Source organism: Grampus griseus, assembly GCF_964374135.1.
Source record: "Grampus griseus genome assembly, chromosome: 10".
NCBI classification, from domain to species: Eukaryota; Metazoa; Chordata; class Mammalia; order Artiodactyla; family Delphinidae; genus Grampus; species Grampus griseus.
Genome location: NC_139004.1, coordinates 26,858,352 through 26,885,812, shown reverse-complemented (window position 1 = coordinate 26,885,812; position 27,461 = coordinate 26,858,352). Strand labels below are relative to the sequence as shown.

The window sequence follows — 27,461 nt, the reverse complement described above, 5'->3', positions numbered from 1 at the left end:
GTGTTTTAGGTGTTGGCTAAAAGACATTGTATCCCTAAAGTTCTTAACTGATAAGAAATATTTATTTGAGTTTTATTTTATAATGGTTGAGAAACTAAGTTAGGGAAACTAGTAAGGGAAATATATTTCTAAAAGCTATGTGAAGCTAAGCTGTAAAATACATACTCGTGACAATAGTGACAAATGTAGAGTTACTGAATTCCTTTACGACATGATGATATGCCGCAGCCAATAAGGTAAGAAGTGGCCCAAACAACCTGTAAAGATAAGGTTATTTTATTAACAATTTGGTAGTTTGCTAAATGATTACTCTCCGAATATTGTTATCCTTGATTGAAAATAAACACACATGTTTTTAGGATGCTTTGAGCATGGCTTATTAGGAAGTCCTAGAAACAGGAGGATTCCCATGTGTCTAGATAACACACATACATATGCACACCCAGTTGCCATCGCTGACCCTGACTCATTCTCTTCTTCTTATCAAATCTATATGGAATAACCTGATGAAGGCTGCTTGGTGATCATATAAAAATCAAAGCATGGAAGGGACTTTACTTAATCATCAAAAAACTGGCATGGTGGAGAGTAACGAGTTGACCTTGGAGAAAAAATTGAGTCAGGTTCGAAGTCTGTCTCTACCACTTCCTGGTGGGATGGTATTTACCAGTTTGCTTTATGTCTTGAAATTTTATTTTCCTATTCCTCAAATGGAATATAATAATATTATCTTTTACATCATAGGTATTTGGTGGGGATTAAATAATAAACCTTTTAAGTGTTTGGAAGAGGAAATATTAAATTACTATTCCAAAGTAATAGAGCTCATGCTCCTTTGATGGAAATAGTGGGGCTAGTCTATTATCTAAAAGAAATGGAAAGTAGGAACTGACGTCACACATTTGTCATATTTTTAGCTCTCTGGGTAATTATTTTGGTTTTTAATCCTCTGTCTGATAACGTAAATTATATAAATAAATCGTCTAATGCTATAATATTCTTGGGTTCCTGGCACATACTGCTTTTGTCCAAGGATATCAGTCTTAAAAGAAGAATGCTATTTGCTAATCTTTTACCTAGAAATGTCTGCATTGCTATACATGAGTGATTTAAGTCTATGAGTTTTAAATGTACTATCTTTGTCAGCTTTTAACATTAATCTTAAGTGGGCTTTATTTTAAGTAAATTTTATTACAGATTTTGCAGTCACATCTGAGTCTTCTGCTTTGGGGACAACAGCTGTTTTTCCATTTTTGTATTTCTTGCACGTTCAATGTTTAAATCTATCCATTCTGGATGAGTTTTGTTAATTTATTTTGTACTGGAAAATAACTCACCTGATTTAGATATTCAAAGTCATTTTTGTAGAATTAATTTATTATCTACACTGAAGCCCAATGGTATTTTAAAAACACGAATCAGGTTAAATCATTCACCTGTTTAATGACTTCTACTGCATTTAAAATACAATGTAAAATTGATGATAGCTAATAAGGCTCCAGTGACAGAGTCCCACTTCCCTTCTGTGTTCATCTCCTTCCACTCTTACATTTATCAAGTTTCAGCCTCCTTTTCCAACCCCTTCCCTAGTTTTTTCTCTGTCCTTGCACATACCCAGATCCCAGATACTGGTTTCCAAATATTATTTCCCACTAAAAGTAAACAAAAATCTTTAAAGGGTGTAAGTTTGCAAAAAATGGATAGAATGATTTTCCATGGTTCTCATTCGCCTATTTTCCACGCATGCTTATAGTCACTTAACCAATGGGTATATTTGCCAGCACACAGTTTACCTGAGTGTAATGCTCAATCATCATGTCATCATCTGTCGAGGTCCATTCCCCATACTTGAAATATTTAGACTCACTGTACCAGATTCTGATTACGTTTGACCATGAGATAGGATAAGATGTCAGATGCATATTTTCTCCACAAAAAGTATCTGAAAGGAGGAAAAAGGGCTAGGTCGTACTCTACAAAATTTGGAAATACTTTATAAGGATACTTTTCGTACTTTTATTCTACAAATGTTTCACTGGGCATCCAAGCAATGTTTGATAAGAGGAAGCAAACTCAGCTCTATCTCTGCTAACAGTTTTCTTTCTCAGTGATGAATAAACTTGTGGTGCTCAAGTTTGCTGAGAATTTGACAGTAGGAGATGATCTGCAAGCTTGGGAATCATATCAACCAACATTTCAGTCTCTGCCATGTCCAAGCTGATGGAGAAGGGTGCAACCAATCAGAATAACCTATGCATTGTAACCAGGCCCATGGCTTGAAAGCAGCCACACAGAGGTATTCATCACGCATAGACCTTGAAATAAGTATGTGCTCATTTAACCATCCATCCTCTTGTGACGTGGGCCTTGATCAGATATGATATTTGGGAGTAAACTGCCCTTGTCTGGAGCAGGGAAGACTCACATTGCTAATTCACAGCTCAACAACATTGGGTAAAGATGCCCAATAATCTGTAAATATAGCAGGGGGACTCACATTGCTAATTCACTGCTTAACAACATTGGGCAAAGATGCCCAGTGATCTGTAAATATGGAAGTTTCATTAATATTTAAAAATATTTATAATAAACAAGTATCCTATAAATGTTATTAATGTCTACTTGTATAGGAGGTACTGATGGCTTTTCTGGAAACCAGCAGGGATCCACCTAATATACATGGCATGAGATGGACTCATTTATGAGCACCTAAAATTGTTCTCATGGGCAGCTTAGTAGAGTTGGATATAACTCACTTCTCAACTGTGTTAGTGTTCCACAGCTAAGGATAGCCCCATGGTAATATTGTGAGAAGCTGAAATAAATAGAGTGGAAACCTTCTAGTTATACAGCTTTCCAGCTAGTCATCATCATATTACTGAATTCTTCTGTGATAGTGAGAGCTTTGATTCTTTTCTTTTGGTGAATCAGGAATTTGAAAATTTGAATTTCCAAATTCAAAAATTAATAATAATGAAACAGTGCAGTGGGCCACAATTCCTACCATTTATGGGGCAAATGTAAATACAGGCTAGATGACTTAACTTACCCATACCAGGTTACTTAACAATTCCTGAGAACTTTTGAGCAGAAAGGTGTGTCATATACCTGCTTGTAATTCGCCTCTTAACTGCATTGCTCTCTACCAATTCACAATCTTTTGACAACATTCTGGCGTTTCTTGCAGCTTCTTCACTCCAGTTCTACAGGTGAAATACAAGCACATGGCCTTATTAACATTTCCTTGATAAGATTCTAGTTTATTGTTTCTAAAAATCCAAGGCTAGCAATATCCTCAATTGTATTAGCTAACAATTTAAATCACAGCACCTCTCTTAAATATTTTGGTTGGAAGAGAAAGACAAATCCTTCAATCCATTGTTTTAGCCCTTGAATTTACAAAATCAAAATTTGGCAGTAACATTCAGTTGTAGCTTCTCTTTCAGAAATATTAAAGAATTTAAGTAAATGCTTCCAGTAAAACAGACCAGGGTTAGAAATCCATCCCATCATTTATTAGTAGTTTTACCTCTGACACATTATTTAATCTCTTTGAATCTCAGTTTTTTTTCCATCTGTAAAATATGCCCCACAATTCATACCCAATAGCTTGTTCAAAAGTTTTAATGTGATAATTTATGCAATACAACTGTGACATGATAAATCTTATGCTACATGCTCAATAAATATTTCTGTGATTAGAAACATGTATAGTATTACACATCTCCATCTAAATTATGAATAATAATAATAGCGAATCATAGCTAATACTTCATGCCAGGACCTCTTACCAATTCTATATGTATATTCTCTCATCTTTACTCATAGCAATTCTACAAGGGATGCACTGTTGTTATCCCCATCTGCAAATCAGGAAACTGAGGTGCGGAGATGTTGCATAATTTTTCAGGATAATACAACCAATAATGGCAAAAAGAGAATTGGAATCCAGGTTCTTCTGGCTCTGGCGTGTGTGCTCCTAACTTGTGATGTGTGTCAATTGTGCTAAGCTGAAGCATTTTGTTGGGTTTTTCTCCAAAGTTCATGAAAGGCAGAAAATCTACTAAAAAGAGACAAAGTTTGTATCTACAAATATGAGGTCTTTTGTGTAGAAAAGGATAACACATTTTTGTGATTTGAATGAGTCACAAATCAAAGGACACGGGACTATGTCCACACCAGTTATGGGACTATGTGACGGATGTTCTCCCAGGCATTCTTTCATTCTCACATTATGCACATCCCCTTAAAAGACTGTCCCGATACCTGCATGCAACACATTATTACCAACAAAAGTTGTGGCCTTTCTTATTTACTACAGGCTTTCACATAAATCATTCAGCTACGCTTGAGAATAATTTTTGGATGATGCCCTAACTTAGGTTTTCAATATTTTTTCTGACATCAAAGAAGTTTCTCTCTTATATGCATAGGCTGCCATCTGTGTGAGTTTTACAGAATTACCCCTCAGGTTGATGAATTGGTTAAACTGTGAGGTTAATTAAATAACTCATTAGCCTAGGGTCAAAGTAAAAATGTGGTTTTTTAGGGTTTGACTGTTTCATGCAAGAAAAGATGTATTTCAGTGATGGATACATCTAATTGAAAAAGTAGAGATGACATAACACATCCCATTAGGGCATAGCATCTCCTGGCAGCGGGAATACCATCATGGGACTCACGAGCATAAAATCTTGCCTATTATGACCAGGTTACCAAATAAGTAGGACTGGAACTTATCTGGTTAATTTACTGCTGATTGCTAGTTGTGCATGCGTGATGCACTACCCATACCCAGATCGCTTTCTGAACTGAAGCACTTATTTCCTCTTAAGCTGAGAGTCCTGCCCTACTGTCTTCTCTAAAATTATCCTCATTGGCGAGAATACTCACTTCCCTGTGGCAGCCCACATCTAACAGCAAGTAGCTGTAGTAACTATAAGTGCCATGTAACCTCCCTCCAACGCAGGACAAGGTTGTACTGAGTTGTCCTAGTTGTACAGCTTCCCGTAGGATTAGCTGAGGCCCCTGTTATGCCTACATCACAACCAAACTTCTTTGTATGCCCTATGTTGCTTCTCTCTCTGTATCCATGGTCGGTGTAAATCTGGAGATATTCCCCAGTAAGCATCATGCATGCTAATCTCCATCTCAGTCTGTTATCTTGCTGTGTAAACTACCTGCAACATTAATTGCAAACAGTCTGTAGTTCAGACCTTTTGAGGAAGCTCTTTAGGATATTTCCTCTGATTAATGTTGCTAAGATGCTAATTTTTTTTGTGATACATCCGTGATTAAAATCAAAAGTAAGTATTCATGGTTATTGCAGCAAAGTTATGAATTCTGGCTTTAATCAATGGTTCTATTCACATAAAGTGCTAATCCCATGTGCAGAAACTTGTTTCATTTTTGGAAAATCTCTGCCTGGCAGTTGTGATTGGCTCTTCAGCTCTACTGTAATTCTATCAGTTCCTTTCTATCTGTGCCCTATGCATTATTTATGGAAAAACTCAACTCCCATATTCCCTTTAAAATGTTACTCAGTTTTACTGGTGCACTTACTTTATCATCTTGTTGATCTCTCATACCTTTGCACCTCAGCACTTGAATATATTCATTCTATATATTCAAACAATATGTTCTAATGTTTCCTCTGTATTCACCTTGAATCCACAATAATGAAGTCTGTTCACTCCGTAACTGTTTTCTGTTTTCTGTTCACTCTGTAACTTCTTTACTACATCCCAGCTACACTTATTTGCTCATCTGGAAACCAAGGATTTTGAACCCTGTTTGTCCTAAGGAAGGTAAAGAGTTAAGAGCAGGTGCCTGGAGCTGTGGCCATTTGTATTTGAATCTGTACTGATCCAGTACTTAGGACTTTGGATGCGCTACCGAATTTCTCTGAGGTTCAGATTCACTATCTGTGAAATAGAGATGATAGTATCATCTACATCACAAGATGACTGAGAGGATTAAATGAAATAATGCAATACGCTTCTAGAAGACTGCCTGCCAATCAGTAGTAAGCACAATATGCATGTTAGCTACAGTACTCACAACGCAAGAGTGCCTGTGCTACTACTGGCTTTTATTGTTCTGGATTCTAAGATGACCAAGAGATAAATTTCAAAATCATTTTTTCTCATCACTAGCTTCCTTCCTCTTTGTCATTTGCATGAGGAAGCTGTCTCTTAGAATCACTTCCCATAGCCTGCATTATTTCTGACCCTTGTTACTCTAAGCCAGTCCAGGGCTAAAGAGCCAGGTTTACGATACCAAAAACCTGAGTGATACTTCCGGGATATAACATAGGTGAGGCTAATCACCTAATACACCTGAGTAGTCCCTAAATCTGTTTGTCTGACAGCACCTAGTCTGCTCATGCAGCAGGTTTGTAGTGCAAAAACAATTTCTCTTTTCTCTTATGGGATGCCAGGAAACTGGGAAATAGATTTGCTAATATTTGTTCATCTGGCAGCACCACCTGGCTTAGAACCTGGACATCTTGATTCTCAGAGAGTGTCTTAGCCTCTGGGCTGCTGCTCAATGAAGACAGCTGTGAAATGTCTCTGTAATTTATTAAACAAAGTCTGCTACACGGACGATACTGACCGGCAGCGTCAGCATCATCTAGGAGCTTGGAGTGGTCCCCACCCCAGACCTCCTTAATCAGACCTCAGAGAGTGGGGCCCAGGGACCTGTGCCTTACCAAGTTCTTCAGCTGATACTTAAGCACGCTTAAGTTTGACAAGCACTGTCTTAGGGTCCATTAAGAGTGAAATTAGACTTTCTGCGTTGGAATTGTGGCTCTGTCATTTACTAACTCTATGAGTTTGGGAAAACTACTTACCTTCTCTGTGCCTCTGTTTCTTCTGCTGCTGCATGATCGGTTTGTTTGTGAAGACCAAACTTTTAGTATATGGAAAGCAAATAGAACTTAATAAAATCTCAGTAAACACCGTTACTATTATTGGCATTGCTGTGGTTACTGTTTAATTAATCTTACCATTTTTAGCATGTTGCTGGCTGGTGGAAATACTCCTCTCCTGAGGGTGTTACGTACAGTCACTATTTCTTCTTGGACAGTTGCCGGTTCCATAAGGAGTGTATCATATGGAACTTTAGGTGGTTTTGCCTGTTACCAGAAAATTATTAATTAGTCTTACTTCTTTTAAGTGGAATTTGCAATGCATAATATATTACTTGTAGACTTTGTGACATGAATTTATAATTGATGTTGAATGAATAGTGATCTACAGCATTTTGTAATCTACAACATCTCAGTATATTAGTCTCCATTTCTCCAGTGCTGGTTTTGAGGACTTCTAAACGTCAGCCTGACATTATACAATTCTAGAGAACAGTGACTGTTCTGGTTGTGACTGGTTTTCTTCAGATTTAGGATTGGTATTTTGGACCTTGTTGAAGCATTTTATTGGGCAATGTGCACCACAGTGGAAGATGTTTTGATAATATTACACCTTTTACTGACCGACTTCCCTTCCTTGGCACATTCTTCACCCCACCTAGAAGCCTTCTCTCTGCTTCCCAAATAAACACTTGCACTTGAATATTATTTAACGGTATGTGTCTAGGAGAATCTAAAAGATTCATTATTGAGTACAAAACCTCTAATATCTTCAACCCAGGTTCTGCATCTCTGTCTTACTCATATGAGAAAACATTGGTATTTGTATCAGTATGTATACATACAAAATAGAATTCAAAAAAAATTTGTAATATGGAATTGACAATAACAGTTTTGTTTATTATTTGTTAAAAAAACCAAAATAGAATTCAAATCAACTACAGTCGAGAATTTGTGACCGTTCTTTTCATTTGTTTACCTTTTATCCTGTAACTCACTAAGAACAATGCATGGCCTTAATATTTTCGGTTAGCATTAATTTTTATAAAGAACATCTTTTGTGTGTGTGTGTGTGTGTGTGTGTGTGTGAGATATCACATGCGTTTCATACTATTTTTTTTTTTTTTTTTTCCCAGTACGCGGGCCTCTCACTGCTGTGGCCTCTCCCGTGGCAGAGCACAGGCTCCGGACGCACAGGCCCAGCGGCCATGGCTCCCAGGCCCAGCCACTCTGCAGCATGTGGGATCCTTCCGAACCGGGGCACGAACCCGCGTCCCCTGCATCGGCAGGCGGACTCTCAACCACTGCGCCACCAGGAAAGCCCCATACTATTTTTTTTAAGTGACAAAGCTTACGTAGTATAATTTGAGTGGTATCTATCTATTCCTCAACTACCACAAGACTATCAATACAGTTTCTGAATGGATGGGATTCAGCCATACCTTGCTCAAACATAGAAGTAGTTATTGTCATTTATTTTATATCAACAGTTTAAGGATATCGGGAGAAAACTATAAAATCAGTAGACTCCTCTAGAGACTGTCCCCTGTGGACATGATTTCCTCAAAAGCACACTCACGAGGTGTTATTTTCTGCAGGTAGCCTGGGCTAGATTTGAGGGAAGGCTGGGAACCCATGAGAATACCCTTACAAGTTTCAGATTATAATTCTCCTTGCTCCTCTAAAAAAACCCTGCTCTGGGCTTCCCTGGTGGCAGTGGTCGAGAGTCCGCGTGCCGATGCAGGGGACGCAGGTTCGTGTCCCGGTCTGGGAGGATCCCACATGCTGCGGAGCGGCTGGGCCCATGAGCCATGGCCGCTGGGCCTGCGTGTCCGGAGCCTGTGCTCCGCAACGGGAGAGGCCACAACAGTGAGAGGCCCGCATACCGCAACAAAACAAAACAACCCTGCTCCAGTGAAACTCATGGCAATTAGCTCTACCTACATCATTCCTGAACATTTACTCTCCTACAATGGTTTTCCTGTCAGTTTCTCTCATTTATAGAAACGGGGTCTCCTAAAACCATTCATCTTGTCCACCCCAAATTCTGCAGTCATATGGAGGGACTTCAGCCTCCACCTGGATGACTCAACCATCTGATATCTCAGAACTTGAACTCTTCCTCTCTTAAACCTCTCCTCCAAGGCTTTTTAGTTCCCCACCGTGATGGTCACAGCCTATACCTGATGAGGACTCCAAAATGCCGCACCTCCAGCTTACTGGAAGATTGTGTACTGGGCAAGAGCTCCACCTGGTTTCTCTTTGGGAAAGAAGTGTGAGTGAAAAGATCCAAAACAGCACCCCAGTAATCTAATATATGTGGATTTTCTTTCATTGATTGAATTAAGCGCCTTTGACTTTTGACTTCTCCTATTTAGCATATGAAAATAAAAAAGGCACTCATGTTCTTTACCAAAACTATTAGCTTCAGCTCATCATAAAAATATTTTGGGTACATTAAAAAATGTAATATTTTCTTTATATCATTGAGATTATTTAGAGGTACATGTTAGTTGATGATCATAAAATATTAGGAATTTATATCTTATTAGATACCAAACATGAAGAATAATAGACTTAATGTCTTAATCCCTGTAACCTTTGAATGTGTTACATTGTGTGACAAAAGAGAATTAAGGTAGCAGGTAAAATTCAAATTGCTAGCCAGCTGACTTTAAAGTAGGGATATTGTCCTGGATTATACACATGAACTCAGTGTCATCACAAGGGTACTTGGATGTGGAAGAGAGGGCCAGTGTCAATGATGGATTATGAGGAAGACTCAACTAGCCACGACTAACTCTGGAGATAGAGGAAGGGACCATGAGCTAGAGAATATGGGCAATCTCTGGAAGTAGACAAAGACAAGGAAAAGGATTGTCCCCTGGGGTCTTCCTGCTGAATCCTGATTTTAGCTCAGTGAGCCCCATTTGGACTTCTGACCTCCAGACTATAAAATAGTAAATTTGTGTTGTTTGAAGATTCTGAGTTTATAGGAATTTGTTACAGTAGCAACAGGAAACTAACATAAAACAACAAGGTTCGATTTGAATTCTCTATTGCCTATAGCGAGGAGGTGTGACGTTGGTACAAGTGATGTATGTACATGATTTAGAGACATTCTGTAAAGTCTGATCACTCTGCTAAAAATGATTGTCATTGTGAGTGGAGCAAATCAGAGCTAATATACCCTCTCTTCTATTTCTATTTGATATAAGTTGCTGATGCTAGGATATTAATAAGCATAGGTTATTAAATTTGTTTGGTACATTCTTTTTACGATCTGACAAATTTATTTCTGAATCAGTCCTGCTGAGTGGGAAGCAGAAGAGGCTAACAGTTTGGTTCGTATTTTAAAGAAAACTTTCAAAAAGCAGGTTAAGTGATTTGTGCAGAATAATACACGCAATGCAATTTGCCATTGCTCTCAAGCTCCTCCCACACACTGCCAAGCATATTTGTTTGAAAAGAATTCTGTAAATCAGTTTTTTCAGAGAACATACACATACAATCTGTCCCTTATTGCACTTTTTTTTCATCTTTTTCTTTCACTTCCTCTCTTCCTTCCTCCAAAATGTGACAAACCCTCAAACCCTAAGATAGACAGTAATATAGTAACACAGATGATGAAATATGCAACCTATTCTCTTACTTAGTCCTCAAAAATCCAATAAAGCCAATAATTTTTTACCTGAGTTATTGAAGAAAAAATAGAATAAAAAAGCTTCTGAACTGGGCTTCCCTGGTGGCACAGTGGTTGAGAGTCCGCCTGCCGATGCAGGGGACATGGGTTCGTGCCCCGGTCCGGGAGGATCCCACATGCCGTGGAGCGGCTGGTCCCGTGAGCCATGGCCGCTGAGCCTGCGCGTCCGGAGCCTGTGCTCCGCAACGGGAGAGGCCACAGTAGTGAGAGGCCTGCGTACCGCAAAAAAAAAAGCTTTTGAGCTTTAGTAGGTTGATATATACACACATATTAATATTTAGACCCCTTACACTATATCTCTATATCTCTGTATCTCTGTCTTTATTCAGTGAACTGTTATTATTCAAGTTAGTCCCCTTAATGAAGCTGTCTATAACTTCTGTTGCATTTTCTAAGGGAAAATTTTGGGGGGTGGTGTGTATGCTCGTTATCTTAATTGTTATGATGTTTTCTGGATATACACTAGCATGTACCTCAAAAAAGCTGTTATAAAATGTTTAGGAAATTTCAAAAATATTACCTGTTTCACACCAAACAACTGGCATTGACAATTTAGATTTTATCTTTCCAGTCTTTTTTTCTTATGTGTAAATTCTGCACTTAGATTTATACATAAACACATAATATACCCCCAAATCGTATTCAATAGCATTTCTATTGTTATTATATGTTCATTAAGAGCATCATTTTGATAAGGTGAATAAGTTGTAACTAACTTAAGATTTTGGCTAAGTTTGATTTTAAGCTTTAATATTTTTCTCAATAAGTAATGTTATCATAAATATTTTAACACAAACACCAGCCATTTTTAGGATACTTTTCATAAATTACCATAGGATTTGTGCTTCAGGATTGGAAATTGATTGAAATCTTTGCACTTTTTTCTTTTGACATGATACAAAACTAATTTTACTTCTAAGTATACCTGATACATAATAAGTGTTTAATAAATATTTATTAAATAAATTAAATTTTATACAGTTGAAATAATTGAAATAATAATTTAATAATTTAAATAATAATTGAATAATAATTTCAGACACACACACAATCTGCTAATCAATACATGTGGTATAATAAAAGTCATAGTGATCCTGGAGTTAAAATACTAATGTTTTATCCTAGGTTTTCCTATTATCTATGATACTGATAAATCCACAAGTTCTCTGAAAGTCAACTTATTTTTGCTTAGAATGAAATCCAACAAGATGGCATTCAAATTCATAGGACTACAAGACACAACCAACTCTTTAGAATTGGCTACTATTGTTCTTTTTAGAATGTTGCAATCTGCTCAATGGGCTTCCTAATCCAAACTTGAAAGCATATGTTACTTTATAAATGGATTATAATTCTGATAGATGGCCTTTGAAAGCATACAGTATCCCCCATATTACTGGAAATAGATAAAAACAACCTGGATATTTTACATAGCGATATAATATTTTTCTTCTGTCATAAATGGGTGAAAAATCATCATTTTGTGTTATAAGATACATAAGGCATTAGATACAATACTGTGTATTGATGAGTTAATGCCAGAATTTATGGGCCAAACTTATCGTGACCTCGTGAGAGTGTTCATGGGACAATCAGTGTCACCTGCGATTCCAGTTACCTTAGCAACTTTGGCTCCTCCAAAGAACTTTGATTGGTTGAAGTTAAGGGCAACTAAACTGCAGGGGACCTCAGATTTTTGAGCCTAAGTTTTGGCTTGGGGTCTATGAATAGGTAGAATGTGTGCATTCGACCTAAAACTCTTCAGAAATCAGAGGCTATGAGGAAAATAAGAGGATACCTTTACTTAAGGTTCAAATATCCACTTGGAGCAACTGAGCCAAAACAGAGAGGTAGAGGATAATACCTGGGCATCAGTAGTATATTAAGCATTTTAGAATGAGATTGGATCCAAGTAGTTATAAAGGCATCCTTGTTGGCCCATAATTATTATAAAAGTACAGACTGGGCTCTGGGATTGTCTTCAGAGGTAGAGTCAGAGGGTCAGGTTAAAGGACTAGAAAGCAGCAGGCAATAGGCAGAGCTTTTGGCAAACAGTGACTCCAGCAGAAGTGACCAAGGTGCAGAAATAGAGATGAAAACTGGAGAGCGTGACTCCGAGGTTGAGTAGAGGTTATGGGGGTGGAAAAATAAGTGGCCCCAGGGTTAGAGACTCTGGGGACACACTGAGGCTTGTTTACTGGAGAATTAGAACAAGGGTAGCTTCAGGAACAGGACCAGGGCCAAACCTCCAGAATGATCTGAATGATTCTCCACTGCCTGGAGGACTCAAAACCTGGATACTAAGCAGGCCATTTTTAACTAAGGAATTCCAGTTGCTTGCACAGTACTCAGGTAAAGGCAGCTCTTCTGAACAGAAGTATTACAGAGCAGCTGAGATATCAGCTCACTGATGCTCCTTAACTTGAGCATCAATCCCTACTTAACATAGTTATCTAATAAGCAGTAGGCAATTTTAAGCCCCAAATCAAACTATTTTCCAATAGTAATACTGGAAACTTGATACACTATTAAAATTAATTTTCCCTACATTTCTGTTTCAGATTGTATGCCTTATTAACGTATAAACAGAACTTGGATATTTGTAACTTAATATTTGGTAGGAAGAAAGATCAAAAATGAGGGAAAAGACTAAGGAGAACTGAGTCCTGCCCTCTGGCATGCCCTGGGGAATGCATTCTCATATATGGATTAAATTGTTAGACCATGTCCTTCTCAGAAAGCACTTACAGGAAGAACAGTTCCTTCCTTCCCTTAATTAAAGAATTCAAAAGAATGAACTCTACAAGGATTAGATCATCAATCCTTTTTATCTTCTTTACCTCAGTGAATTTGTAAATTTAAAAATAATTACTAAGGTATAACTTATATTTAGTAAAGTATGTAAATTTTAAGTGTACAGATGGATAAATTTGTAAATATGTATGTACCTTTGTAACCACCAAAGCAATATATATATATAAAATAGTTCCACCACCCAAGAAGGTCTCTGGTTCCCCTTTCAGTCAGTAATTCCTAAGAGTAAAAATCATTCTGATTTCCATAATTACGGCTTAGTTTAATCAGCTTTGAAACTTTACATAAGCAGAATATATATAGTTTAGTATCTAAACTTTTTCACTTAATATTATGCCTGTGAGATTCATCCATGTTGCTTTTAAAGAAGTTTACTTTTGCTAATAGCTGGGTAGTGTGCAGATAATATAATTTATTTACCCAATCTATTATTAATGAACATTTGGTTTGTTTTCAGTTTAGAGCTATTACAAATAAAATTTCTATGGACACTTTTTCCATATGCCTTTTGATACATACTATTATTTACTTTTTTTGGACATATACCCAGAAGTGGAATTATTAGGTTATATGGTATACATATGTTTTCCTTCAGTAGGTACTGTCAAATATTTTTCCAATGGAGTTGTAGAAATATATACCTTTTTACTTCTACCAGCTTCATATCCTCACCCATACCTGGTATTCTTTTTTATTTTTTTAAAATTTTATCCATTATGTTTATGTAATGGAATTTCATCAGGGTTTTTAATTTGCATTCATCTAATTACTAATGATATTGAACACATTTTTATATGTTTGTCAGCCACTTTGATACCATCTTTTGTGAAGTCTCTGTCAAATTGTTTGCTCGCTGTTGTAATTAGGTTGACTGCCTTTTTCTTATTGGTTTGTATTAATTCTCTGTATGTTCTTGATATAAAGTATTTGTCAAATGTGTGTATTGCAAATCTTTCTTCTTCACCTGTCTTACTTTCTGAACTCTTTTAATTGTATCTTTTGTTTTAAAAACTTCTTTATTTAAATACGTTCCACTTATCTTTCTTTCTTTATGGTTAGTGCTTGTGTTTGTGTGTGTGTCTGTCCATCCTATTTAAGTCATGAGTCATGAAGTTGTTCTAAGCTTGATTTGAACATTGATAAAATACTGAAGTCGAACAAAGCTGGAGGACTTATACTATCAGATATCAAGATTTACTATGATTCTATAGTAATTAAGAAAGAGTACTAGTGGCACCACTGTAGATAAATGGACCAGTGTAATATAATGGCATATGTAAACAGAATCGCATATATACTTACGCGGTTTATGACAATCCATGAAATGCCTGTTGACTGCCAAGGTAAAATTTGAAACTAGCCTGTCTTCAGTTATAAAAGAGACAGAGGACCCCTGTCTTATGACTGGCTGGTTGCTTTGGAAGCAGTGTCACATAGTTCATGAAATAAAAGATGCCTACCTTGGCACTTTAAGATGTATATAACCACATGGTAATTGGCCCTACATGAAAATCAGTTTCTTCTTAGCCTTGCTACAAGAAGTTCTCGAGAGTGATCTGAATAAGTAATATTACACTTGCATAGTATGTCTAAGTTTATTAATCCCTTTATTAAAAGCATGGAAATAGCTAACATTTACTTTTTTCCCCCCAAAGTGGTTATGTTGTTTTATTTACTTTTTTATTGAAGTACAGCTGATTTACAGTGTTGTGTTAATTTCTGCTGTACAGCAGTGATTCAGTTATACATATACATACATTCTTTTTTATATTCTTTTCCATTATGGTTTATCACAGGATATTGAATATAGTTCCCTGTGCTATACAGTAGGACCTTGTCATTTATCCATTCTATATATACTAATTTGCATCTGCTAACCCCAAACTCCCACTCTATCCCTCCCCTACCCCTCTCCCCCTTGGCAGCCACAAGTCTGTTCTCTAACTAACGTTTACGTTTACATTATAATGGATGGTGCTAAGATAAGGCTGCACATTATCTCTTATTTAACATTATGACAATGCTATTAAGTAGTCATTTATCATTAATCTCACTTTTCAAATAACTAAACGGACACTTAAAATCATAGATCACTTACCCCAGTTCACACAGTTTGTAATATTCAGTGTTCTGATGAGACCCAGATATTTGGCTGTATAGTGTGCTCTTGCCTTTACACAATACTCCACACGGAAGATTTGCTCTATGAGGAAGTCATCTCAATGAAAATGCTTACAAGAGATTCAGGAATTTACAGCAGACAAGGGGTATAAACACATAATAATCACAACAAATCTAGAGCCTGTGCAGCCTACAAGTCATGATTGTGGATGCGTTTCTAGTTTGTAATCTAGACTACGTCATCTAAGAACCTCACCAGTCTTAAACTTCCACATTTGGAACAAGCGGCAAAGATTAGTTGCATGATTCAATGGAGCCACAGTCAGAGAGCAAGACAATGAAAGGGAAAGTGACCCCATGGCCCAGAAAAGAAGAGCAGCTTATCAGCTTTCTTTGCATGCAAGAATGGTTGCATTCAATAAATATTTATTGAGATATTAATATGTAACATGCTCTCCCCTAGACACTAAAGAAACCTGAAATAATCAAATATATAAACTGCTCAATCTCGTGAAGTTTGCAATCTAGCACCTGGTATATAGTACATACAATGTATTTATGGCAACTGCACTATAAATGCCAGACACTGAGATTCTGGGAATGAAAAGATAAATAGTCCATTTTCCTAAGGAGCTTCTTGTTTAACAGGAAAACTACCTGCGATATGAGAGCATTCTAATAAAAATGTGTCCAAAGTCTTGTGGAAGCAACGGACTGCCTTGAAACGTCTGGAAATTTTCAATCATATTGTATTAGATACTAAAATACTCTAGATGCCATTTGAGCTAGATGAGGGCAAATAAATAAGACTTTTAAAGCAAAGAAGGACATTGCTGCACAGACGGAAATCATATATGAGTGTAGAAAATCACAGGTAAAATCAGATGTTTTTGATTTATTATTCTGAAAACTTGGGAAATGCTTGTTTGCATGAGTGCATGGCGTTTATATTGAAGTCTCTACATAGGTTCTGGTATCCTTTTCTTTTTTTTTTCCATTGTGGCTTATGCCTTTGTTCTTTGGAAGAAAGAAGACACTATTATTTAATAAAAATATGTTCCTTGGGGGCTTCCCTGGTGATGTAGTGGTTGAGAGTCCGCCTGCCGATGCAGGGGACACGGGTTCGTGCCCCGGTCCGGGAGGATCCCACATGCCGCGGAGCGGGTGGGCCCGTGAGCCATGGCCGCTGAGCCTGCGCGTCCGGAGCCTGTGCTCTGCAACGGGAGAGGCCGCAACAGTGAGAGGCCCGCATACCGCAAAAAAAAAAAAAAAAAAAAAAAAATATGTTCCTTGGATCTTTCCTGAGAAAGGTCAATTGAATACCTATCTACAAGGGAATGAAATAAGGCAAAGAGTATGTAGTCATGAGTTATTTTGTGTTATGTGTTGAGATGGGAGATAGGAAATAAAAAATAACAGAAAGATTGAAGGCTCTTGAGACAGCATTTTCTAGCTTTCCAAAGAGGTGGTAATAAATGCCTGGAAAACAGTTTGTGAGAAAGGATGACTAAATGTCATTCAAAAATTGCTTACCTCTAGCCATAAGAATTTGTCGTTGTTGCTGGAGAGGGATGGTAGTAAGCTGGAAGCATGCCAAATCTCGTCTATAAATCTTTTAATATTTTGTGGACAGAGAAATTCACGTCTCAAGTAAAACTCACAAATTACTGAGTAACTTTTTTTTTCTTCCACGTGATAAAAAGAAAAGCTGGAAAAGAATTCTGTTACTTCATCAAACCAACATGGTTTATAGATTGGAAATGTATGATTTGTCATTTATGCCTTGCTACACTGCTGTTTAGAAAGAAGAGTGTTGATTCAACACCAAGTCAAGTGTTTATGGAAACTTAATTGCTTTGGTTTTATCTGTTGGTCCTGTCAACTCCTGGCATTGCTCTACCCAACACAATGCTGTCTGCATTTTTATCACTGATGTCTTCATAGAGAGTTGCTATCCAGCTTCAAATATGGTTTTAAAAGAATTTGGGAAGTGTTGGAAAGCACAGAATAACTTGATTTGCATATGAGTCTGAAGCATGGATGCCAGTTGGCTGCTTCATTCACATCTCTCTTATTTTCATACATTGTTCTTTTTCTGTTTAAGCTTCTTAGCATAGTAAGAAATGATCTGCCATGACTTTTTTTTCTAAAACAGAAAATCAGGACACATTGGTCTAACATATGATGTGATAACATGATAGAATAGAAGAGAATTGGAATCATCCCCCAAAATCTTTTGGAGATAGAGGAAGACTAATATGTTTATAAGCACATCATGTTTGTTAAAATATATGAATTAAAAAAACTTAAAAAAATCAATCATTTACTTGAAGGTTGGCTACCAAAAATTTCAGAAAACACAAACATAAATACAGAGAAAGAAGAAACCAGTGTCTGTGCGTTAAACGCTATTTGAAAAAGATATTTGTACAAGAAAAGTTACATACATTACGGCTATAATATCCTTAGGGTAAGAGTTAACCTAATAACATCTCCTGTAAGAACTTCCTGCTGAGATGTACATATATATATATATATATATATATATATTTTTTTTTTTTTTCCTGCGGTACACGGGCCTCTCACTGTTGTGGCCTCTCCCGTTGCGGAGCATAGGCTCTGGACGCGCAGGCTCAGTGGCCATGGCTCACGGGTGCAGCCGCTCCACAGCATGTGGGATCTTCCCGGACCTGGGCACGAACCCGTGTCCCCTGCATCGGCAGGCGGACTCTCAACCACTGCGCCACCAGGGAAGCCCTGATTGCTTCTTCACATTAGTCAGTAAAACTGTACGTTTGCTTCAAAGTCCTCTGTGTCGCAATGCCTCAACAACTCTAGACTTGCCCAGAAACTTGGGCCCTACACGTGAAATTCTCTAGACCCTATGAAATTCAAACATCTGTCACACACAGAATAAAGTCAAAGGAATTTTTGGAATATAAATTCTAAGAAACCTCCTGGATATTACAGCCCTTTAAACTTATTTCCCACTCTTGTCCTATGATTTATAGCTTCTGTAGGGGTGGAAAACTTTTCCCTTTTTCTTTTTTAGGTTCTTTGGCTGGCCTAATAATTAAATTGATGTAAGATAGATTAAAAGGAGAAAAAAAATTTGTACGTGTGGGCGTCCCCATAAAATAGACTCATAGGCAGTCAGACAATTGAGGCTTATACACCATCCTGAGCTACGGAGAAGTGGGTAGGGGTCTGAGGCTTCAAAGGGGAGTGAGACAATTAATTCCCAGGAGGATGAGAAGAGTTTGGTAAACAGATGTTTGCCCTGCCATACAGATAAGTCTTTCTGATATAAAAAGTTATCACTGGTAATAGCTCTTTTCCTAGTCTAAATTAGTTTAGACAGTTAAAGGACAGGCAAAAAGCTCTTCCTGAGTCTGCTGGGTCCTATCTGTCTTCAGCTCAAAACAGTCAACGTGCCAAAGTGGCACATTTGGGGTGACGTATTCTGCTCCCCTTCACCACCTTCCATAATCTGGAATGAAAGTCAGTACACAGTCTCTTACTCAGTTTTCCTTTTTTAATTCTTTACTTCTTGTAATACAGCTGATTTCAAAGCTTAGTGGCTTCAAACAATAAATATGACCTCTGACCTCTCAGTTTCTGGGGATCAGGAGTTTGGGACCGACTTGACTGAGCAGTTTTGTCTTAGAATTTCTCATTGATTGCAATCAGATGCAATCGTCTGCAGGCTCAGGCATCTATCCCTCCTGACGACTTAACTGTTTCCAAGTTCACTCATTCATACCTCTTGAAAACTGGTTCTGTTTGTTGGTGGGACCTTTCGTAGCTCTCCTGATTGGCCTTTCCACAGGGATGCTTAAATGTCCTCACAGTAGGGCGGTTTATTGTTCCCCAGTAAGTGATCCAAGGGCACAAAGAGAAGCTGTGATAGTTTTACCATGTAGATTGGGAAGTCACACACTGTAGTATTTCATTGGTCACACAGAGTAGCCCTAATTCAGTTAAGAAGGATATCACACAAGGGCATAAATAACAGGAGGCAAGAATTATTGGAGTCATCTTGGCAGTTACAGTCATAAACTCCCTAGCCCCGTCTCCTTTTTAACTCTATGTCCAGTTTTTCCTATTTTCAACTTAAAGACAGGCTTGTAATTTCTCTCCAATTTTCAGGAGAACATCTGTAGGAAGCAGGAAGTATAAAAATAGTATGTTCCTCCTTTCTCAGAAATAAGGGTGCTGAAACATCATGCCTAAAACTTAAAAAGAAAAGGAAGGACAGATAAATAAAATGCACCCATACACAAAAGAGTTCCGTAGCAATGCCAAGTGCCGTAATCACATGGATCTTTCTAAAATAGAACTATAGATATCCTCTGCTTTAGCTCCTCTCTGAAGTACCTAGATAACAGTTTCTGATGCACATTTCCTGAGCTGTTTTACAAAAGTGAACCACGCCCACCAACTGGAAGACATTAACAACTTGATGACCGTGAGCACATAGCTCCAGGCCTCCTGGAGCCTAAGGACTGATAATGGTAACCTCTGTGCCACCACCCTGTTACCTCACCATTGGCCAGTCAGAGAATTGTGCATGAGCTGATCACATACCCTGTGACACCCCTCCCTCACTGGGCTTTTAAAAATGCTTTGCTGAAAATTTTGGGGGAGTTCTGGGTTTTGGGGGGCATGAGCCACCCGTCTCTTTGCATGGCCCTGAAATAAACCTTTCTCCAAACTCTGATGTTTCGGTTTGTTGGGCCTCACAGTGTGTCGGGCACACGAACTTGCACAAACAAATATTCAATATCTTGTAATAACTTATAATGGAAAAGAATCTGAAAAAAATATACATATAACTGAATCACTTTGCTGCACACCTAAAACTAACACAATACTGTAACTCAACTATACTTCAATTAAAAAACAACCCCAAAATTGTTATTCTAATAAGCATGTGTTTGATACATTTTTATTAAATAAAATATTGATCATCTGAGAAGACTCTACTGTTCCTGACCAAATATTTAAGAATATTCAATAGGCTGATTCGTTAATTTTCAATAACTAAATTTTTAAAAAGACAAAACTAATAGCTGCTAGAGCTTGGATTTTTTTTTTTTTTGGTTCTTCTAGCGCTAAAGTCATGATGTAGGGACTCCCAGTTAAAATGTAGTAGAGCTTCTAGAATCAGTGTAAGAAATGAGTATTAACGGGGGCGGGGTTGGGGGGGCAGGTAATGACTCTGTCAGCCTGGAAAGAAGCTCCTGTGCATAAGAATTAGCACCTGACCCATCTTCTTTAACTTCCCTGTGATTTTTTGGTGAAAGGAATACAATGCTGTAGGAGAAATTATTCCATTTCTAGTTTCTATCCTACCTGAATTCCAGCCCATGGATCCATCATCCTGGCTCAATTTTTCGACTAAACATTGTTAGTAACAACTTCTCCTGGAATCTGATGATTCTGAGTAAAAGCCTTAATTTCAAGGACTTAATTCCCACTGCTGTTGAAAAGTTTGCCTCTCTCTGTGTGTGTGTGTGTGCTTTGTGTTTCTCAAACAAAGAACTTAACAAAGAAGACTCGTTCAGTAATTATTTGTTAAAGAAAGGAACAACAAAATGAAAAGTAAGGGAAAAATTGATATCACTTCTTTCACTATTATAAGACAAATAGGCACAGGATTTTAATTTAATTTGATTGTTACACATACATATTCCAGATTTTTGATAAATTAAATTTAAATACATGTATTGCCTAGAATACCTTCTATGCTACTGACCAAGACAGCCTTAACAGCTGGACAAAATGTGAGGCCTCTTCCTGACTATGGGCCCTTGAACTCCCTTTTATTAGAGCATTTACTTTAGAAAACTTGCAATTGTAAAATCTTTTTCTCTTCTTTGAAATGTGAAACTTCTACAACCCAGGAATGTCTTTCTCAAGGACCTTGCAACCATCCTTTGAAATGTAACCAAGAAAAGCAGAGCCACTGCTCCCAGTGTCTGTGGGAGGCTAGGAGCCTAATTTCAATAAGCAACAATTAGTAAACACAGAGGCCTAATCAAATGGACCGAACTACCCCTTAATGCCCTCTAGTAATTTTCCATTAGCTCACTCCAGCATTTAAAATCCTCTGTCTTTTTTTTCAAATTAGTTAATTTTTGGCTGCGTTGGGTCTTTGTTGCTGTGCACGTGCTTTCTCTAGTTGCTGCGAGCGGGGGCTACTCTTTGTTGCGGTGCACGGGCTTCTCGTTGCGATGGCTTCTCTTGTTGCAGAGCACAGGCTCTAGGGACGTGGGCTTCAGTAGTTGTGGTGCACAGGCTCAGTAGTTGTGGCGCACAGGCTTAGTTGCTCCATGGCATGTGGGATCTTCCCGGACCAGGGCTCAAACCCGTGTCCCCTGCATTGGCAGGAGGATTCTTAACCACTGTGCCACCAGGGAAGTCCCTGCAATAGTCTTGAATACAGTTTCCAGTAACCCTGGGAAATGGAGAGACTATCCTATATGGGCTATATAGCATAGTATCAGTACTTCTATATCTTAAATCTAGAATAGGAATGAAAATACGGGCTCTAACTTCTAGAAGAGAGTTACCTAGAAGCAAATTGTTTGTGACTTATTTTAAGCTTTTGGTTTCTCTGTTAGGATGGACATTAGAAAATCCTGAAGTGAATTTATAATGTGCTATATTTCAAAAAATGTCAATATTTGTGAAAGTACTGTGTACACTATCATATCCTACACAGAATTCCCCAGTGGTTCTTTATAGCTTTTATGATATATTTCATAGTATTAATGAACAAATCACTTCCCTCAAAAAGTGATCCTGCCTACCTCTTTGTTCTCCTTTGCCTTCTTAACCACTTAAACTTCATTTGCAAATCTCTGCGTTTTCGTTTGTTGAGTAAATCATTTGATAGCTGCTTCTGGTAGGGGTGGATAAGATAACACAATGAGCATATTTGTGTCATATGCAAAATCATTTTTTCTCCCGTTTTAAAAACCTGTAAACTGAATGGGCTCTTTTTACTTTATAATGACTTTCCTTGTTTGTTGGCTTTGATATCTTTTACTCTTATGCTCAAAATATTTGCTGATCTATGGCTGTCAGCTTATATTTGAGAATGAAACACTACAGACGCTGACAAGGAAGCTCAATCTGTGAGGGCAGAATTAGCAACTGGTACACTTGACCATAGAGGAATCAAACAACAATGTGGCTTTCATTTTAGAGATAACCCCAAGATACTCGTGGATTTACCTGCCAGAGTTTGGTAAACTGTACTGATGGAGAAGAGTGCTTACTGGGATGCTTAACCCCAGGCATGGCTTTTCTTTGCTCCCAGAGTGAATTCCAAATGATAATGAAATTTTAAAACTTGTGACTCTCTTTTACTCTTGCTTTTTTCCCTCCTCTCTTCTGATTCTGTATTTTCCTTTTTGTCTCTGGTTCCTGTGCAACCACTAAATGATTCCGCATTGGTGGGTGGCAGCAGTAATTGATAATTTGGTGTTAATGTCTGACCGTTTGGTGTTCTTGGTTGATCAATGGTATTAACCTGTTCTCTACTAGGTAAGAGATGGTGGAGAATCCAGTTTGTTATTTTCATTGATTTGTCTGTTTGCCACCTCAAATAAGTAAATAAATTCGTGCCTGCTAGGAAGGAATGTACGAGTTTTTGTGCATTTTTACTTGTGACCTGTGGCTGAGATTGTAGAGCTGAAACTATAAGCTCTCATGTGTTTGTTTTATGTCTGGGAGTCGGTGTGTCTGTAATTAAGAAAAGCCTTGACCTTCATTGTGTATGAAATGTTTTCCAACCTCCAGAAATTATTAATAAATTATTATAAAAGGGGTGTACATGGCTGTAGAAAGTTGTGCTATGTGAAAGACAAATGCACAGGACAATTAAGGAGGTAACTGTGTTCAGCCTACCGTGATAGGGAAAAAGAGATGAAGAACGTCTCAAAGAAAAGTAGGAGTCTGGGGTTTTATAGAGGCAACTAAACCAAAGAATCATACACAAGTATATGAGAGTCATGAGGAAGGAGGGAGAAGTGTCTTATTTCTAAATACGTGAGAGTCGGAAGGTCCTTTATGGCTAGCCTTTTCTTGGAACACACAAGGCTTGGGAATTTCTGGATTTGTTACTACTTTCCAGGAACATAGAACTCAGATACAATTCAACATTGCCAGTTACATGTATTCAGTTAATTTCTTAAAATGTCTGTGTATGACAGTCAATTCTTTTCTACCTTCCATATTTTTCTCTGTACAAGGAAATTAGGTTATTTGGATTAAGAGTTACAATTGCTATTGCTAGTGAAGTCTATACGAGGAGCAACAGTGACAGAGAAATACATGTGTGTATATTATTTTTTTCCCAAGGAGAAATAGTATAATTTTATCTTCAAGTACCAGTTTATTCTAGAATATGAAAGCATAAGTAGCAATTAACACACAGAGAAAGGCAAAACTTTTCTATCATAGCTGAGTCTGGAAAGAAGCCATGACATATATATATATAAATGTTTTTCAAAGTTTACTGAGTTCCCATGGTCTTGCTTCTTTGTTTTGTTGATTCATGTCTTCCTCTACAATAGGAAAGATTATTATTTACCTTCATAATGTGCCTAGACAAAGACTCCTAGTCTTATCAGAATTATTTTTAATTATTTCAAAAGAGATAGCACTACTCTCTCTCTGTTTCTGTGGGAGATGGGACCCTGATTGTAGTGGGGTGCCTTATTCTGAGCTATGAAACTACCTCCTGTCCTAAAGATAGGAGAAGTTTATTTTTCCTTTGGATAAAACCAATTCACAAGCACAGATGGCATTTGACCTCCTCCCAATCTTCTCCAGTACTTTTCTTCTAGCTCACCCAGCCCTTAGAAATCCGACTGCTCTCTGCTTCAGCATAATAAAGTTCATACTTAGTTCTGGTCTCTCTTCCAGGCAATAGTCTCTTTCCCTCCCTCGCAATAATTCTTCTGAACAAGGTCTGTCTTTACTAATTCGGATTTGTTTTTTGTTTGACACGATTATGTTATACTTGTACAAGAACCATGATTCTCTCTCTTAAAAAAATTCTTTAAACACCTCAAATACAAAAATGTGGAGGGTCCCCCCCCCCACTACACCACACCAAAGGGAAAATATAATCTCTTAATTTGAAGAGTATGGATAGTTATAGAATTGACTTCTGGTATTCTAGGAGCAGGGAGGAAGATTAGAACTTAGAATTCTGACGCAGCATATAGAGATTATCATGTACTAGCCTGACGCAGCATTATAGAGATTATCATGTACTAGCCTGACGCAGCATATAGAGATTATCATGTACTAGCCTGACGCAGCATATAGAGATTATCATGTACTAGCCTCTCCCTTAATTTTTCCTTCTATTGCATCCTTGCCTTGTGCTTCATTTTGCATCCCTGAATCCAAAGCTCTTCTTGTTTAATTTCCCTAATTTATAAACCTTCCATTTTCTGCAGGGGAGGAGTCATCTGCCTTTAGAGATAAAGGAGGGCACTGAAGAAGTGTTGGGGAGATGAGCTCTTCTAAAGAAACTTTAGAGCTCTTCTAAAGAAACACTTTAATCGATCATTCTATATCTTATATTTCAGTCATTTCTATGTATTTATATTTCCCAAACTGGCTTATAAATTCATGTTTCTAAAATTTTATATTTCTCACTGAGAGTAGCATACTACTTTTCTCTCTGTTAGTTAATCAAATATATGGTAAGCTTATAGACATCACATTTGTTTATATATATATTTATATATATAAATATATATGAATAAATTGCAAAAATCTCTAAGGGCTTGTTCTCTTCTGTATTTAGTAAATTTTTTGAGTTCTTAAAAATTATTTTATTATTATTATGTTTTAAGAGCAAGCATCATCTAAACAAGTATCATTACAATTGCATTTGTGAAGCTCTGTATTTCTGCTGTGGCAAACAAGACTAAGCCCGCCCCCCCGCCCCTCCCCCCTCCCCTCCCCCCGCCCCCGCCTCCAATTTAAGAAATCATTAATAGTATGAAATTGCTAAGTTTGAGAAGAAAGGGATTTTTAAAGTGAGCCCTATAGATGTTTCACAAAGGGCTTCTCTGAATCTAAAAGGAGAAATGACTAAGGAATTCCTCTGTTTAGGAGTGGAGGGTGAAACGTATTGTGATTTTAGCAGCGCAGAGGAGTAGTGCAGGTGCGAGGCACAGATAGCCAGGCCGAGGCTGCCAAAGCAAGAGCAGCAGCTGCTGCGAGTGACAGCTGAGCAGATGGCGCGATAGCATGGGCCACGGTCGCCATCAGCAGTGAGAAGTATCAGTTCACATCAGAAGTTTCTGGAAGAGCTGTCCTGAACCTAGGGCAATATGAAGTCAGTAAATTCAGTGATTATCTGTTAGTGTGCCCTGGTGTTGAGGGTAGGTAAAGGCAGCCAATGGTTATCGATCAGAGGGATGACTCTATAAAAATACCGTCATTGATTTCATATTTTCAGTTATCTGATTGAGTAAAACAAATATTATTCATTGTATGCATATTTGCAGGGATAAGAAGAACACCCAATATTTGTACCAGGCAAAGTTGCCGATGTATGTTGCTATGTTTTTCAAGTACTGGCAAAACATGTAATTTCTTAATCCTTAAAGCCAATTTTTCTTAATGTATGAAAACCTCAGATATATAAGAAACACATGAGATATTGGCTAAAAAATACAAATTCCTGGGTTCTTTCTCCAAATGGTTAAATCAGAAATTCTAAAAGTGAAGCCATAAATCTGTCACTAACAAGCTTCTCCAGAGATTCCTAGGCACGGTAAATTTAGCGTCCACATCCTTAAGGAAATTTGGGGGAAAATTATAAAAATGAAAATCTGTGAATAAGTATAATTGCAAATGAAAGAAATTATGTTTGTCGTCTGTACCTGGGAAGTCAGATGGTATAGTTTTGACTTTGTGTATGGCTAGATCCAGATGCTCAAATGCTGTTTCTCCTGATATTTTTCCATTTCTCAGGTGTGCTTGTCTCTTCAGGAAGGTTTATCTTCCAAACAACTTCTTTTCTCATCCCTAAAAATGACTCTGTTCTTAATTGGTTTATATTCTCACCCTAGAGAACAATAAGCCCCAGGTCTGCAATGGAAATGTTATCATAGGTTTGCGTGTATAATGACTGGGGGGATAAATGAATATGGATCGCTTGAGAAACTGAATATAGCTTGATTTAATGCTTACAAGAAAAAGATGGTGGTGAGTCTGAAACATCAACAGAAAGCAGATCAGTCTACACAAATGCTACAAAATTTAAACCTTATTCTTGAGGGGAAAAAATGGAAAGATGTAATCACGCAATAGACAACTTTAGATAATCATTAAGAAAGATCACCTTTATCAGCCTTGTGTTCTTAGGTACAAATATTCTTCAAAGATTCTCTGGAATCATAACAGAGAACTCTTAACAATGGGTCTCCTCTTACAATTCCATCTTCCTACCTCAAAATGTGTTTCTCCTAAAATTGACAAAAGGTTAAAAAAACAAACGTTTTCTAAAGAATTTACTGTGGAACCCAGAATTTATAATTCTGCAATATTTAATTTTTGGACAAGTGTAGGAAAGTATATTGCCCACATTAAAAAAAAAAAAGAAGAAGAACCAAAGAAAGAATCTTTTCCATGTAAGGAATATGTATCTTTGTGCCATGGTGGCACACTTGACTGTACCTGATTCTCTGTAATATGAAAATGCCCTTAATCTTAAAGCTGATTTTTCCCTATGTCCTATCCTAACCGTTAGAAAAAAGTCAAAGATTAAAAGATGTCAAACAGCCTGTGGGTTTGTGACAATATAAGAAAAATAGGGCTCCATTATTGAGTTTCTACAACATGTTAAGAGCTTAACATATGTCACTAAATTCTCACTATAATCTCACAAAGAGGTACTGCAATAATTCCCATTTT

General features: G+C 37.5%; 1 protein-coding gene across 1 annotated transcript in view; it reads right to left on the bottom strand.

Annotated features, from left to right (window-relative positions):
- The window catches only part of CRISP1 (cysteine rich secretory protein 1), a gene marked incomplete at both ends in the record, with an annotated part of 29,098 nt that extends 3,290 nt beyond the window's left edge, over nt 1-25,808 (bottom strand). The window contains 6 exon segments of the mRNA XM_082663481.1: nt 166-191; nt 195-257; nt 1,794-1,938; nt 3,109-3,203; nt 7,010-7,138; nt 25,716-25,808. Of these exon segments, the coding sequence (XP_082519607.1) occupies nt 166-191; nt 195-257; nt 1,794-1,938; nt 3,109-3,203; nt 7,010-7,138; nt 25,716-25,808 (551 nt within the window).
- Between the last annotated feature and the right edge of the window lie 1,653 nt (nt 25,809-27,461).